The sequence below is a fragment of the Pomacea canaliculata genome, linkage group LG2, assembly GCF_003073045.1.
Source record: "Pomacea canaliculata isolate SZHN2017 linkage group LG2, ASM307304v1, whole genome shotgun sequence".
Taxonomy (NCBI): domain Eukaryota; kingdom Metazoa; phylum Mollusca; class Gastropoda; order Architaenioglossa; family Ampullariidae; genus Pomacea; species Pomacea canaliculata.
In genome coordinates, this window is record NC_037591.1 from 9538097 (window position 1) to 9552632 (window position 14536).

Here is a 14536-nt window from a genome sequence, read left to right on the forward strand (position 1 = left end):
AATATTAAATGTCGAAATTAAAAATATTACGCTATAAAATAAGTTAACTTTTAATATTTTTGACGTTGATGCTAAAATGTTGAAATTAATGTTATGCTAAAAGCGGTGATGAAATGAGAGGCATATTTCAAGATGGCTGCCTCCTGGCGGCAGATTTCGTGCAGACGATGCTTAGTTTGCCTAACGAATTTAACATCATTTCACAATTAGTTGGAAAAACAATAAACTCAACACGTATTAAATTAGCAAAAGGATTTCAAACATATGGTAAGCTTCTATTTTTGTAAGTGCAGTGTCGTATGTCTAGACATTGCATGAAAGTGCTTTCTGCGTAGTTTTGCATACACACTAACAAAATCGCAGGCAAACGCTATACATCTATCTTGATTAAGCACTGGGCACTACCTACCAGCTTTTAATGGTAGAAAAACTAAACGGTTTATATTTTATCAACGTTGATGTGATATATTTACAAAATAGGTAGCAGAACTGCCATAAAAAATGATCGAAGAGTTAGTCAAAGATATATGCATTCATTGATAACATTTTCAGCAAATAAAAGCTCATCTTTAAATGATAACTGCGTGATAAAGCTTTTTTCAAGAATAGGGTTTTCTTTACACAGAATACCATCCAGCCTAGTAATGAACTGGAGGTAGTTGGGTGCCTCCAAGATTGCTATACCTACAGTAGCAACAGCTATAAGGAACCTCCCTGAAACCATAGCTATGAATGAAATTCAAGATGAGGGCCTCTAGATTATGTGCTGACTTGAAGTACTAAGCTTCTTTGTGCTTAGAGGATCACACTTTCCTTCATCTTCATAGCTGCCTATGAGGTAACCATACCTCTGGTTCATAGCTGCAGTGCTTGTAATTCTCAAACCAAAAGTAAATGATTTGCTTGCAGTGTCTGTGACATGCTGCTAGACTGCAATTTGTGTAGACTGTGCTAGTTTGTGTGCCCCAAAAGCACACTTAAAGATCTGCACAAGTAGCATGTGCTACCATATTGTTAACATCAATTAGGATGTAGTGGACTGCAGAATCTTCCTGAAAAAGTGCATTGGTGTTAGACAAACTCAAATATTGTTATATGATGAGTGTTGATTTACCTATGCATTATGACACGTGATTTCAAATTTAAGGAGGAAAATGTTAATTTTATGATTTGTGTTATATATTTTCAGATGTACAAATATGCAATGTCAGCAGAAATATGTATGTATTGAGAGATCTATCTCTAAATATATATATGCCTGTAAATAGTTATATAAATCAGATGCTGACATATCTGACTTTTATTTGTTTATTTTTGTTTTGTTTTGTTTTTTTGCTTTCAGGTGGAGCACTTTATAGTGGTGAGAGTGAATTAAAAGATCCAAAGTCAGATGCTGAAGTGTGAGTCATTTGATTTGTTTGGTTCTGAGGTTTGCCTCCTGAAAATAAAATGGCTTGTGCATCAGAAGAAAATAATTATGATAAAAAAAATAGAACAAGGAGATAGTTATGAAATTCAGGCAGACAGGTGATTGCCTTCAGTCTTCAGATTGGTATCATAAAGTCTCATAAATATTTCCAGTACCTGTAAAAGTTATTTCATAAAAAATTTGCGGAAAATTAATTATGCTAAATTTTTGAAGCATTTAAAAAAATCATTGAATGAGCTTGTTTTTTCATGCATGAGCCTGAATTTGTCCCATGGCTGCAGAATAACTTCCCCTGCTATTACTTTAATTAGCTGTGGCTTACAGACGGAAAATGTATAATTCTTTTGGCCATGGTTCAAAAGGGAAGAAAGACAAAGCCAAATATAAATGTGATCTTTGCGTCTAGGAAAAGGAGCGAATAGTCTGTCAGATGCGCTTTTTTTCTGATCGGAAATGCACTAGTTTTTGAGCAAATAGAAGTATGTATTAATTACCCCTGATAGTTCTGAAATATGCTTGTCATGTAGATCAGGAAGAAGGGTTGAGCCTCTCTAGACTTCTTATAGCAAACTTAGGAATCTTCAGTCCCCAAGTATGACAAGGATGTCATGTGTGAAACCTGTGGCACTTGTATTTATGTTGGGGGGAGGGGAAGGGTAAAATCATGAAGGAAAGAGAGTGCTAAGATCTGAAACAGGATGGAGATTTATTTTCTCTTGCTATTGAGTGTATAGAAACCTTGTGGTTGTGTAGCTGTATTAATTTCTCTAGCATAACTGTACTGTGGTAGAGGTAATCTATTCTTGAATAGTCTAAACAAAAAGTACCACAAATTACAGAGGCAACTTTTGAATAAAGAATGATCAGCTACTAAATGTTATATCAAGTGTTGGTATATGCTCTGGAGAACTGTGGAGACATCATTCTGTGCTCGTATTCATAGATATTAGCAATTTTCGATGAGGAAACCAGCTGGTTAAGTTGCTGAGAAATGGAGACTAACTCCCTTATTTATGATTCACTGAGGAGTAAGTTACATAACAGACCAGTATTGTGTGAATTCTTGATGGTCTTATTGCATGCATTTTGGGGTCAGAGGGTAAAGTGGGAAATTTATGGAAAAAAAAAGTAGAAACAATTTTAAAAAGCTAAACATTAAGGGAAGTTTAGTTTACAGATTTTGGCCAAGCAGCATACCTCAAACAAGTATCATATAAGAAAAAGTGTTTATTTTCTTTCAGACGTCGACAGAAAAAGCCAAAGGGTACAATATTAATTGCAAAGTCATGTTTATTTTATGTCATCTGCTTTTCTGAGATAAATTAAATGAAAACAGTATATAATGACCATTTTTGTAGGAATATTATATATTTATTTGTTAGATTAAGAAAGAATAAGTGTTTACTTTGGTTGAACTAAATCAATCACTGTCTGTTCCATAGTTACCCAATGGTGGCATAAAGTTATAAAAAGGGGATGCTTCTGATAAAATACTGGCTGATAAAAGAATTAGGGTAGGCCTACCCAGAATCCTTGAACATAGGGGTCATGACAATTTCTGGTTGGACGATCTAACTAAGATCAGGTAGGGTAATAGTCTGGATATTTTTGCATCATGAATATATAGCCCTCTTCTCAAGACTATAACTGTATCTTATTATTAGTGTCAGTCTACTTCTAAATCATTCTCTTTAGTATTTTTGCACATGTAATCAATAATTACTAAATAAAATTAATTTTTAAAGGGTGAACATTACTTACATTGACAAGAATGGGAATGCCACTCCTGTCAGAGGAAAGATTGGAGACAATGTAATGTACCTAGCTCATCGCTACGGAATTGAAATAGAAGGTCAGTAAATATCTAGTTTGGCATACTTTGTGAAATTAGTCTGCATGCGACTTTTATGTATGTGTCAGAGCTACTGATACCCTGCCATCCAGTACAATATCTTCAACCTGTGAGTTGTGACGTTTTGCCAGTGCTTCTTCTTTGGCTTGAACATTTGGAATTGTTTGCCCCTTTCTCTTAGTAATTACCTTCAAAGTTTTCAGTTCATCATGAAAACCCATCTCTTTCAAATTGCCTAACTTCTGCTTAGTCTTTAGTTCCCTTTGTCCATGATTGATGTTGTTTAACATGTATGCTGTATGCTTTGTTGGTTTATCTAAAGTCTTGTGAGTACAGCACATTAAGCCTGGCACTACATGGAGAAATGCTCTTTATAATACACTTATTATTCTTAAGAAAAGTAAGGTAATCTGGTGTATATTTCTGATGTAGGTGCCTGTGAAGCATCATTGGCATGCAGCACCTGCCATGTGTATGTGAAGGATGACTACCTTCGTAAACTGCCCGAGCCAAAAGAAGAGTGAGTTGAACTAGGAGACACATGATTGATACATCCACACCTTTAGAAAAGACTTGAATTACTAATATCAGTCATTACTAGCTGTAAGCACAAAAAATATGGAATGATAAAGCAGCATACTAAGAGACAAGGTCTGGTGAACTATTCTGGAAGAATTCTTGCAAGAATTTCCAGCAAGACCTGATCCACAAAGATATAGTTCATATAGTATACAATATTTCAAGAAGTAGCTCTAGGCTTTTAGAATTGTTATTGACTTATGTTTGATAACTCTGTGTACCAGGGCATTTTGTCATTTTATATATTCTGTGGATATGTGGTCAAGATATTTATGATCAATATGCATAATTTTCTCCTAATGCATTGGTTTCATGCAATTAGTTTCCTTAAGCCAAAGAAAAAAAAAAATCCTACTTACTGATGACCTTCTGTGAACATTAGTTGTGTGGAAATTTTTGAATAAAAGTGTCAAATAGTTTATTTTGTTTATTTTGCATGCATATAATTTTTGTTTTGGTTTGATCATATACAAAACTTTATTAAAGCTCTTATTTTACAGAGAAGATGACATGTTGGACATGGCTCCTTTCCTAAGGGAGAACAGCCGACTAGGTGAGCTTTACAATATTTCAGTAAAATCCATTACTCTCATGTTTAGAAAAATACCAACACTAAAATTGAACTTTAAAAAAGTTTTGGTAGCTTTTATTTGTTAACACTTTTCTATTAAGAGCGCTATTACGTGTAGTTCAACTTCTTTTACCTGGGAGTAGGGGGGTCAGTAAACGTAGGGAGAGATAGGTTTGTCAGTCTAAGGGAAGTAACTAAGGGATCCAATTAGTGACCATATCTTGGGGTTATAATTCTTGACTTCTTTAAAAGTCTGATAAATTACAGGCCCATCCTATTTGGAGGAAGTGACAATCCTATTTCCTTGGCTTCAGCTATATTTATTTGTCTTTACAGGGTGCCAGATAATACTGAATAAAGATCTGGATGGCATTGAAGTAACACTACCTCCTGCCACACGCAACTTTTATGTTGATGGCCATGTTCCCGAAGCTCACTAACAGTTATTTCCCCCTACTCCTCCCAAAAACTCTGGAAAATGTGCTGTGTGTGCATGAATATGTGGCTAGAAAATGTGAGCATGGGGGTTGTGGTGGGGAAAGAAGCAGAGACACCATATGAATGGTTATTTCCCTTCTGTTTTCTGTTTTTGATGCTGTCTTTGCAACAGTCTTCAAACTTTGAAAGTAATTTTATATTCGGCTACTAACATCGATTAAAAAAATAAAATTGTAATCTAATGTCCCATTAGTTGAAGATAACTCTTTTTACAAAAAGCCGATAGAAAGGCATTTTTTCAAAGGACTTTATGCTGTTATGGAATACTTTTGCTAGGGTTCTTTGTAACCACCGTACACATGAATATTAATACACAGAGTAAGTTTGTACTGTGATAAAATAAATACAATGATCACTTTTTAACTTTTTTTCTTTGATGGGATAGGTAAGTTCTAAATAAATATGTTTTCCAATTCCTGCAGGTGTTGAGTGTTACCTCCATGGTATGACCTTGTTGTATACCTTGGCTTTTGATTACAGATGCCTGCAGCACCAAAACTAACATGTAGGTTACTTTCTTGTATGATTTTTGTACACACACCTCTTTTGAGTACAAGGTACTAATGAGGACAGCATATCAAACACATACAATATGAGCTGAAATGTCGGCAACGATACTTAGAGGCTGCAGTGAAGATTACAACTGCTGAAATATCTTCTAACGAACTGAAAGGCAAATTTAACTCCACCACTTTCAAGAGCCATATTATTTCAGCTCGCACATCATCATCTTTGCAAGCAAAAAGAGCTGAATGTGGAGTCAGGTTGAATTTGGTTGTCTTAAGTAGTGTTAAAAAAAAGAAACTTCTTATTTCTGGTGTCTGTCACATTCTGAAAGGTTAAAAAAAAAACCCAAACAGATTGCTTATCAAGTTGATAAATCACAATGATTAATGGTAAATATTAAAGATCCATCTGTAATTAACGCATGGCACAGAATCTCACTCGAGTCTAGGAAAGTGATGCTTGATTACTAGCATCATACAATCAATTAAGGCCATTTTTCTGTTGGGTGGTTGATAAAATAACATCAGGAAATTTTCAGTTTGTCCTCCAGAATTTACACATGGAGTAGTAGTGTTAGTGAGAACTTGAGTTAGTGAGAGTCTTTTATAAACTTAAAACCATTAAACGGTTCAAGAAATTTACTTTGATCACAAACTTATCAATACACGTCCATGCTTTGATAGAATGGTTTACTCAGATCATCTTTGGTCTGTGTGTGAAACATGTACAAAGTCAATATTCTTGATAGTCCCTCTTTTTTCAAAGAGGATAGGGCCCTTTTTCTCCCTTCGACCATAGAATTAAAAAAAAAAAAAAAAAAAATCACTGGGGTAGCACACTAGTTCGTGGGGAGCATAGGCCAATAAGAACTATAACTCCTTAGTTTTGCCAAGAGTTACCGCCCATATTGCACCAACTCATGCTGAAAATAAATGTTTACATCGTTTGAATGTTGCTAGTATTGTTTCCTTGTGTCATACAGCTTACGAGTGTGGCAATCTTGTTTTGTACAAAGTCATTGATTTTATGTTCTCTGTATCACGAACTAATGTATATGTACGTCCGTGCTCTGTATGAGATCAAGAGCAGCAGCAGTGCGTGCGCGCACACACACACACACGATGAATAAAGAGCAAGATCGACGTGCACAAGTCAACTGAGAATAATAAAGAAGAGTACATGCAAATTCACTTATTTCGTTATCGAATCGGCCGTGGTCAAATCAACTTGTGCCCTGATGTGATCGAATTCTCAAAAGGTCAACGTCCCCCGCCTCTACTTCCATACGCCTCCTAAATGCCCCGGAAGCTATACTTGTCACTAAGGTAGCTAAAGATGGCGGCTTGTGCACACCCTTACGAAGTTTTCCATACAGTTTGTCACTGGTTGCAGAATATATGTGGAATTTAAATAAAAGCCCAGACATCTGTAGTTACGTATTTCAATTCAACTTTGATGTACTTAAGGAACTCTTAGGAAAAAGGTGAGGAAAACTGTATGCCATCTCGCAGAAGAGTCGCTCGGTTTGGCACAAATACTCTCTCGATCACCCTTTTGACATGATTAAATAGAGTCAATTTTATCGCACGAGTCATAACAACTGGAAAAGCATAAAGGTCATTGTTACAGTTGTCTCGGAGGGATTTGAGATGATGAAACTATGTATTAAGGCTTAGGAAGTTGTTAGTGGCCTTAAGCATCAATATATATATATTTACTCCTTGCAAAAGTTCATCGATTCCCAACTCCCCATTATAATTTACAGTTAGTCCACTTTAAAAGTTAAAAACAAGCTGATAGATACACATAGCCTCAGATTATACAAAATTATTTCTAATTTATGTTCTTTTAACCAGTTTCAATTTTGGACCATGCTTTTTAAAGGGCTGAATTCAGTAGCAAGCAGTGTTTATTTCCCCCACAAAAGTAAGTGATTGATAGAATGCAGAACTTATTTGTTAAACATATGATCAATATTTGAAATTTTTAACCTTTCATTAGAAAAAGGAGTTTAAACAGTTCCTTTTCTTTTGAGCCTTATTTTATATGCTATTTTACGCTTCATTGAAATTTAGAACATTAAACTTTTTATTCATTCTTGTTTGCAGTATACTTTCATCACAATGCTATCAAGAGCACACCTTCTCATTGAAAAGGAGATAAAAAAGTTAAATGTATCACCACCATGGGTAAAACAACTTTCTTTCAGTGATGCTTCTTTGTTGTTTTACTCCTTAAATTATGATTTGGTTTGACTGAAAAGGCCACAGCCATATATCTTTCTAGTCTAAACATTTGTTGCTTAATCTTTGTAGCCTTAGCTGTCTATTTTCCTCTTTGAAGACCATCTATTTAATATTAATAAATTATCTAGTATTCAAGTCAAACATTTTAACATTGCTAAAACTAATTTATTTTGCATTTCTTGAGGGGTAGTATTTTCTTAACAGGGAATAGAAATCAAGCCTGTAAATGATGATAACATATTTGAGTGGACGGCTAAAGTGAAAGGCTTGAAGAACACACCGTGGGAAGGTGAGTGAATACATGAAAACTTGGAGGGAGAAAAAATGGTTCATATCCTTCTCAGAAGTTGTTTGAAAATATTTTAAGGTGGCAGACTTTTTTTTTTAAAGTGTTTGTGTGTGTGTGTGTGTGAGAGAGAGAAAGGGTGGGGGGGGGGGGGGGAAGAGAATACATATTGTGAGAAAAAAAGAGTAAGAAGCAAAAGTGCAAAAAACATTTTTTATGATTGAACAGGATAAGACTTGCATGTTTTCTTTATTACCTAGAATAGCAACTTTGTATAGTAACACATCCGCTAAGCTAGAAGTTAATCATCCTCAATCACCTTGCCAAAACAGCAGTTTATGTTGACTCATACACCTATATATGCATTTTAAGAAGCAGACTTTATTCAAGTCTGAAGATGTTGATGCAAAAATTCTAAACAATGTTGATAAACAGATGTTCCTTTCATTATTCAAAAGTGTATTACCTTCCAGAACTATTTTGCCCAGGTAAAACATAAGGGAATGTTATATTCTCTTAACCTGGTCACTTTCCAAATCTGCTTCTGTGTATCTGATGTATATATCTGTGATTGATTTCAGGTGGTATATTCCAAATTTACATCAAGTTTGATGAGCACTTTCATGAGAGACCTCCACAAGTCATTTTCCAGACCATCCCATTCCATCCAAATGGTAAAGCTACATGTATTTGAGAGTTCTATGTATATATGTTCTGTAGTGCACAGACCTAATTCAGTTTTTCTTTATTGGCCAGTGAAGTCCAAATAAAATGTCACTGATTTTATTATAATTATGCCACTGCATTCCTTCTTCCTGCAGCCCAGGAAAACTGGATTGAGGGTAAATGCCATGAGATTGATGAAGGATTGACTTGGGAAGATATCACTAAGGCTTTTTGTTTACTCAAAATCTTCACAAACAAATGTTAGCAGAACATCATTCACTGAAGACAGCACTGGTCATTTTCTCATAGAAGACAAGGTTATACTTGAGAAATGGACTGAATACTGAAAATACCTCTACAACTTCCTGCAAGAGACCCAAATATTCTCCTAGGTGACAAAAAGTGATCCTGCAGACCTTCCAGTCTTATGAGAAAAGGTTGAATTGAGCATTCACAGCCTGAAGGGAAGGAAATCCCCTGGGATCAGCAATGTACTCAAGTTGGGTGGGGAAAAAACCCAGCAAAGGCACTTACCATGTAGTGTTGCAAAATCTGGGAAAACAAAAGGTGGCCCAAAAATTGATGCAATGACTATTCATTCTCCTCCCAGAAAAGTAGAACAATGACCAGTCTTAGAATTATTGAACATGTCACTAATTATTAACCCTAATTAGTCATCTGCGCAAGGTTATGCTGAAGTTGATTCAAAACCACCTCATCCTCATGGCTGAGGAACTGCTTGCAGAAGAGCAAGTTGGCTTTAGAGTGCGCAGAAGCACAGTTGAACAAATCTTCAACTGCTGCATCCTGATTGAAAAGCACTGGCATCATGGTAAGGATCTCTTACACAACTTTCAATAAAGAAGGCATTCGACTGAGTCTGGTATGTGAGGCTGTGGCATGTGATTCAACAATTCAACATGGATGAAAGTCTCATCCAAACCGTCAAAGCACTGTACAAGGACTCCAGGAGCTCACTTCTGCTTAATAACCAAGTGGGGGAACTGTGTCAATGACAGTGGGTGTTTGCTATGGCTGTCCTTTGTCCCCAGTCCTGTTCAACATATTTTTTCCGAGAACGTCATGCAGGATATATTCCACAACCACCACACCTCTATGTTTATTAGAAGGGTGCCTGCTATGTAACACATCAGTCTGATAGCAGGCAGCAACAGTGACTTCATAGACAAGCTAGCAAACAGTACAAATACGTGGGATGGAGATCAGCCCAGAGAAGTGAAAGGTGATGGGGAACACTGTTGGGCAGTGAAAAAAGAGATCCACATGAATGATGTGTAGCCTTAGGAGGTACAGAGCTTCAAGCACTTGGGTATCATGGTTTGTTAGTATGGCAGCTGCATGATGGACATTCATTTTATGATCACAGCTGTAACAGCAGGGATGGCAAGGCTGAGTAAGAAAGGGGAAATAAGAAACATCATTTTTGTCACAAAAACAAAGGCTGCACAAGTACCTTGTCATCCATATCCTGCTGATGTCTGTTAAGGGAGCGATGGTGATGTCACTCCCAAACTTAGCCTAAGATGTTTTTAAAATCTCAAAGCATTTTTTGTGAGGCTGATTCAAAGTCGCTATTAGCAGTCTTCCATCAAATGATGTCTACTCAGACTTCTGAATGTCATATAAAATTGTTGCAAACATCCTCAACATAGCACTTTTTTAAAGTTCTGGAGTAGTACTAAATATCAAGTTTGTGTTTATTATATGGCTGGCGGTCAAAGTTATATTTAATTTTTTACAGTATGGATTTATTTTTTTACACAACAGAAAAGTTGGTGCTATTTTTTGATTATGCATGTTCAACAGAATGGTGAAAATTTAAATTGTAGAAGGTGTGTCAGCATTAAGCCTTTTGAAGGCAGATTTAAAGTCCAACATCACATTCAAACTCTCCATTAAAATGTCATATTGAATTGCCTGTCTTACATTGGGTTATTTGCATCATGATGGTAAATATTTGTATTTTAGAAATGATTTTCACTTATCAGACTCACAGGAAGGAAAAAAAAAAGAACATTATTGGATTAAAAAATATTATCCATCAATTTTCTTTATGAAATTTCATGGTTCTGAGCAGTTTTAATAAATTTAGTTAGCAATTATTAATCTTATGCTGAATCGGTTTATATTTATACTATATGTGTGCTCACATATGTATTCATGCATATATGCAGACACCTGTGTGTGTCTGTGTGAATTTACATGCATATATTGTTTCTGTTTGAATGCCTATAGTGGACATGAGAACGGGTCGCCCTTGCATAGATTTCCTGGACAATTTTAATCTTTGGCATCCATCCTACAGTCTAAATATGATATTAGTCACAGTTCAGGTAAGCTTTTTATTGTTTTTTTTAGAGTATATTATATTATGTTTACCCCATGAGTACTTGAACTTTTGCTTTACCATCAACAATTTATAACCATCTCAGTTGTAATCATTTGGTGTCAAATGAGATTGTTAGTAGCATAAATTAATCTTTTATTTAAAAAGCCAGTCTGTCATGACATTTTCTAAGTTTGTTTATGATTTTCAGACATTGTTGTCTAATCCCAGTATGGAAAATGCCATAAACTTGGAAGCATTGAAGTTGATGAGGCAGTCACCACATACATATCAACAGTTGATATTAGAGTGCGTTAAAGTCAGCCAGCAAATAGATGGTATAAATTACTTCTTTACACTTAGTGTTGCACTTCTGTATGACTATGAAGCTGTAAGATCAGTCTTTTGTGAGCAGATAAAGCACTGAAAATTCTAATTACTCCAGAATGTCTGTGAAAAACAAAAAAGCTTAAGCATAACTTTTTAATGAAGTTAGCATGTACAAAAAGTACCAGCTTCTTTAAGAAACTTTCATTATAGTAGATTCTGGTTGTACTTATTCATTTCATACATTATTGATGTTATCTTTTTGATTGTTTTATATCTCCTCGTAGTAGGGGAAGATTTAAATTTTAACTAGATTGCCCGGTCTGTTTACTGCATAAAGCTGGTAACAAAATACCTATGTATCCGGATTACAAGGCAAAAACTGCAAATGGCACAGATGGACATAGGCATTGTACTGCCCAATCACATGTCACCAAGTTATCATTTAATGACTACCTGTTGACATGGCAATCCATAGCCACCACCAAGCCCAGAGAGAATATTCAAAATCAACGTAAGTAATGTTCTTTATCCATGCTTGAACAACTTTTCCGAAAGAAATGGGTTTTATTTTATTGGAAAAAGGAGGATAGAGAGAAAAAATGTCCCATAACCAAAAAGACCAGAGGGAAAACAAACTGTAAGTGGTTCACAGCAAGTGGATAGTCCAAACCTCCCACTCATCTCCTTCCACCTTTTGCAGTCCCAGATAAATCAGGTATGCAGTCCTTAATCCTTATTTTCTTGTAGATTTTACCCCAGTGAATGATACAGGTTAACGCAGACACATATTGTCTACCATTTTGTTAAATACAGCTAGTCCAACAACATGATCTTATTTTTTTTAAACCCATTGATTTGTTCCATAAATAACAAGCATTAGTAATTACTTTGTATTTTTTAATTGAGATAATCTATGTTCTTGAACATTGCTGTGTTTTTGAACATAGCTTGCTTATTTTTGTACATCGCTGCTTAGAGCTAGAAAAAAGGACCATGTCACTCCTCTTTTTGTTCCTCACTAGCTACGATCCATTTTCGCAGTCAGTACAAACTGTCAATGCTGTTTTAATTTCTTTACAGGCTCCTTCTCTATTTCTCTGAACTTCTCCCCCTACATCCCAGCCAGACTGGTCTGAGAACATGCTCCTTCTTGAGAGTGATAATGTACCATAAAAATCATCTGTTTATTATTTAGCATTGTTACATAATTTTACTGGACTGCAACAGATGTTGCTGCATAGTGTTTCTATGACTGCAGTGTGCAGTTCATCCAAAGAGAGATCCCCAGCTTAACAGTGCTTCTTTTAAATAATTTGCAGTTCACCAGCTGCAAGAAAGATATCCTCAGCTGCAGAAAATACATCTTGGTTTGACAAAGGAAGAGGTGCAAGAGCAGATGAAAGGGCAAATGGAAGAGTGAGATTCTTAGTAATACTACTTTAGCCCTATGCCATCATTAGCAAAAGCTGGAACTGTTTTGACCTGACATAAATCTGCCTTAGAAACTTTGAAGAGACTCAAGATGGTCATTGGTTGTTAGGCTTGGTCATGGTGGTATTTATTTATAAAAAATTGCCTAAATCCATTAGCTTTGGGTGATTTGTGTAAACTTGTTTAAATACTGGTTTCATGCAACTGTTTTGGTGCCCTTTGACAATTAATGCTTTTCTTTCAACCCGAACAGTTGTTGTCTGAAATATAGGTGTCCTGTTATTATTCTTTTCATGTGGCAGATTTTCCTCAAAGCATAGATGATTGATGCACAGCTGACCAAAATTATACTTTAACTTTTACAGATACCATCAGCTTATGTATGGTTCCTTCACTAGAAAGGTAAAGGACGGCAAAGAAAGATCTGCTACGCTTGCTCGAATTCAGCAAATGAGAAAAATCTACCTGCCACCACGACATTCATCCGCTGGTAACCTTCTTTAATAATAAATGTTTAAGGTTTCCAGTGCTAGTGGTGTAAGATTACAAAATCATTATTGGATATATCATTAATAAAGGATAGGTAAGAAAGGCATGGTTAAAATGCCAAGCAGCAGTTAAATCATATGGCACCAATTTATTTTAGTAGAAGAATAAAGCCATACTATACCTAGAACCTGAAAATTTCTTAAAAGTTTTAAAAATTGTTGTTCATACTTTCTTGGAGAATACATACTCAGGACCACTTTAACATTTAGTGCCATTCTGAAATATTGCACTGTGCCTTAGAGTATAACCCATAATAAACTCACTTTATCACATATACATTTTCACAAATCTGACCTAAATCCAAACTCCAAATGCTATGTCAAGTAGAATGTAGAGTATGCCATTAAATCATAAGATTTCTTAATTTATCTAATGTTATCTTATCAGCTATGACTGTACTTGATAGCAGGAATGAGGTAAACCAAGAAGCCTTTGACTGCTTTATGTCATTATTATTAAAACTATAATGCTGTTGACTTGCAGCCCATGAGCATTCCTCAGAGCAGCTGCTAGATTCAGGTATCACAACACGCGAGGGTGTAGATGAATGGGAAAAGGAAGTGGATGATCTAGTGCTGTGGACTGACAAACTGGATGCTGCTGCCATAGACACCTAGCTGTCTTCTAATTCCTAAAATTGTATTTCCTTTGAAAATGTAGGGCGAACATAAGGTTATTTTTGACATTCACCAGTTTTATGCATGGAAACTTGAGGCTGGTGCAGGGAAGGTGACACACACAAAATTAGAAAAAAAGGCTGTGAAATTAATTATCTTCATGTCCCGATCTTTATACAATTCCTGAAGCAAAATATTTTTTCATGACATAATCTTTAAGGATCTATGTCCAAAAGTTGTATTTTTTGGCGCATTCTGACTTAAAGAAACACACAAAAGAATACTTTAGTCAGCCTTTTAACACAAAACTTTATTTGCACACACTTAAAAATGTATTAACACATTGATGTTTTTCTGTGAATATAAATAACTGAAGTACAACAAAATGTACCTGGTTTGTGACAAAGATACAAAGCTGGATTTGTATACAGACTTCGGCATACACTTAAAGATTTGCTTAACACATTGATGTTGGTCTTTATGTGAATATAAATAACTGACGTTCCAGAAAACCTAATAGATTTTCTTAACGTTTATGATTAAGTACACTATAGTCACTTAAAATACAAAATTACTAACCCTAATGAGAAAAAGTTATAAAAATCTGTAGGAGATATTTCACTTTTTC

At 35.4% G+C, this 14536-nt stretch overlaps 2 protein-coding genes across 4 annotated transcripts; both read left to right on the forward strand.

The window, feature by feature from the left end:
* Positions 1-98: 98 nt before the first annotated feature.
* Positions 99-6371, forward strand: LOC112556449 (adrenodoxin-like protein, mitochondrial). Its single transcript, XM_025225472.1, has 6 exons — positions 99-267; positions 1343-1400; positions 3175-3281; positions 3714-3801; positions 4361-4413; positions 4768-6371. The coding sequence occupies exons 1-6, from the start codon at positions 114-116 to the stop codon at positions 4869-4871; spliced, it is 564 nt and encodes a 187-aa protein (XP_025081257.1). The 5' UTR covers positions 99-113; the 3' UTR covers positions 4872-6371.
* Positions 6372-6563: 192 nt separating this feature from the next.
* LOC112556447 (ubiquitin-conjugating enzyme E2 U-like) lies at positions 6564-14373 on the forward strand. 3 transcript variants are annotated; one of them, XM_025225468.1, is made up of 11 exons: positions 6769-6919; positions 7293-7362; positions 7545-7625; positions 7887-7971; positions 8550-8642; positions 10891-10988; positions 11193-11319; positions 11649-11822; positions 12631-12727; positions 13108-13232; positions 13775-14373. In XM_025225468.1, exons 3-11 carry the CDS (start codon positions 7560-7562, stop codon positions 13906-13908), a joined length of 999 nt encoding a protein of 332 aa, XP_025081253.1. In that variant the 5' UTR covers positions 6769-6919; positions 7293-7362; positions 7545-7559; the 3' UTR covers positions 13909-14373. The 3 variants fall into 3 exon arrangements, with proteins under 3 accessions (XP_025081254.1, XP_025081253.1, XP_025081252.1); XM_025225469.1 differs by lacking the exons at positions 6769-6919; positions 7293-7362 and adding an exon at positions 6564-6761; XM_025225467.1 differs by lacking the exon at positions 7293-7362.
* The last annotated feature ends 163 nt before the right edge of the window (positions 14374-14536 follow it).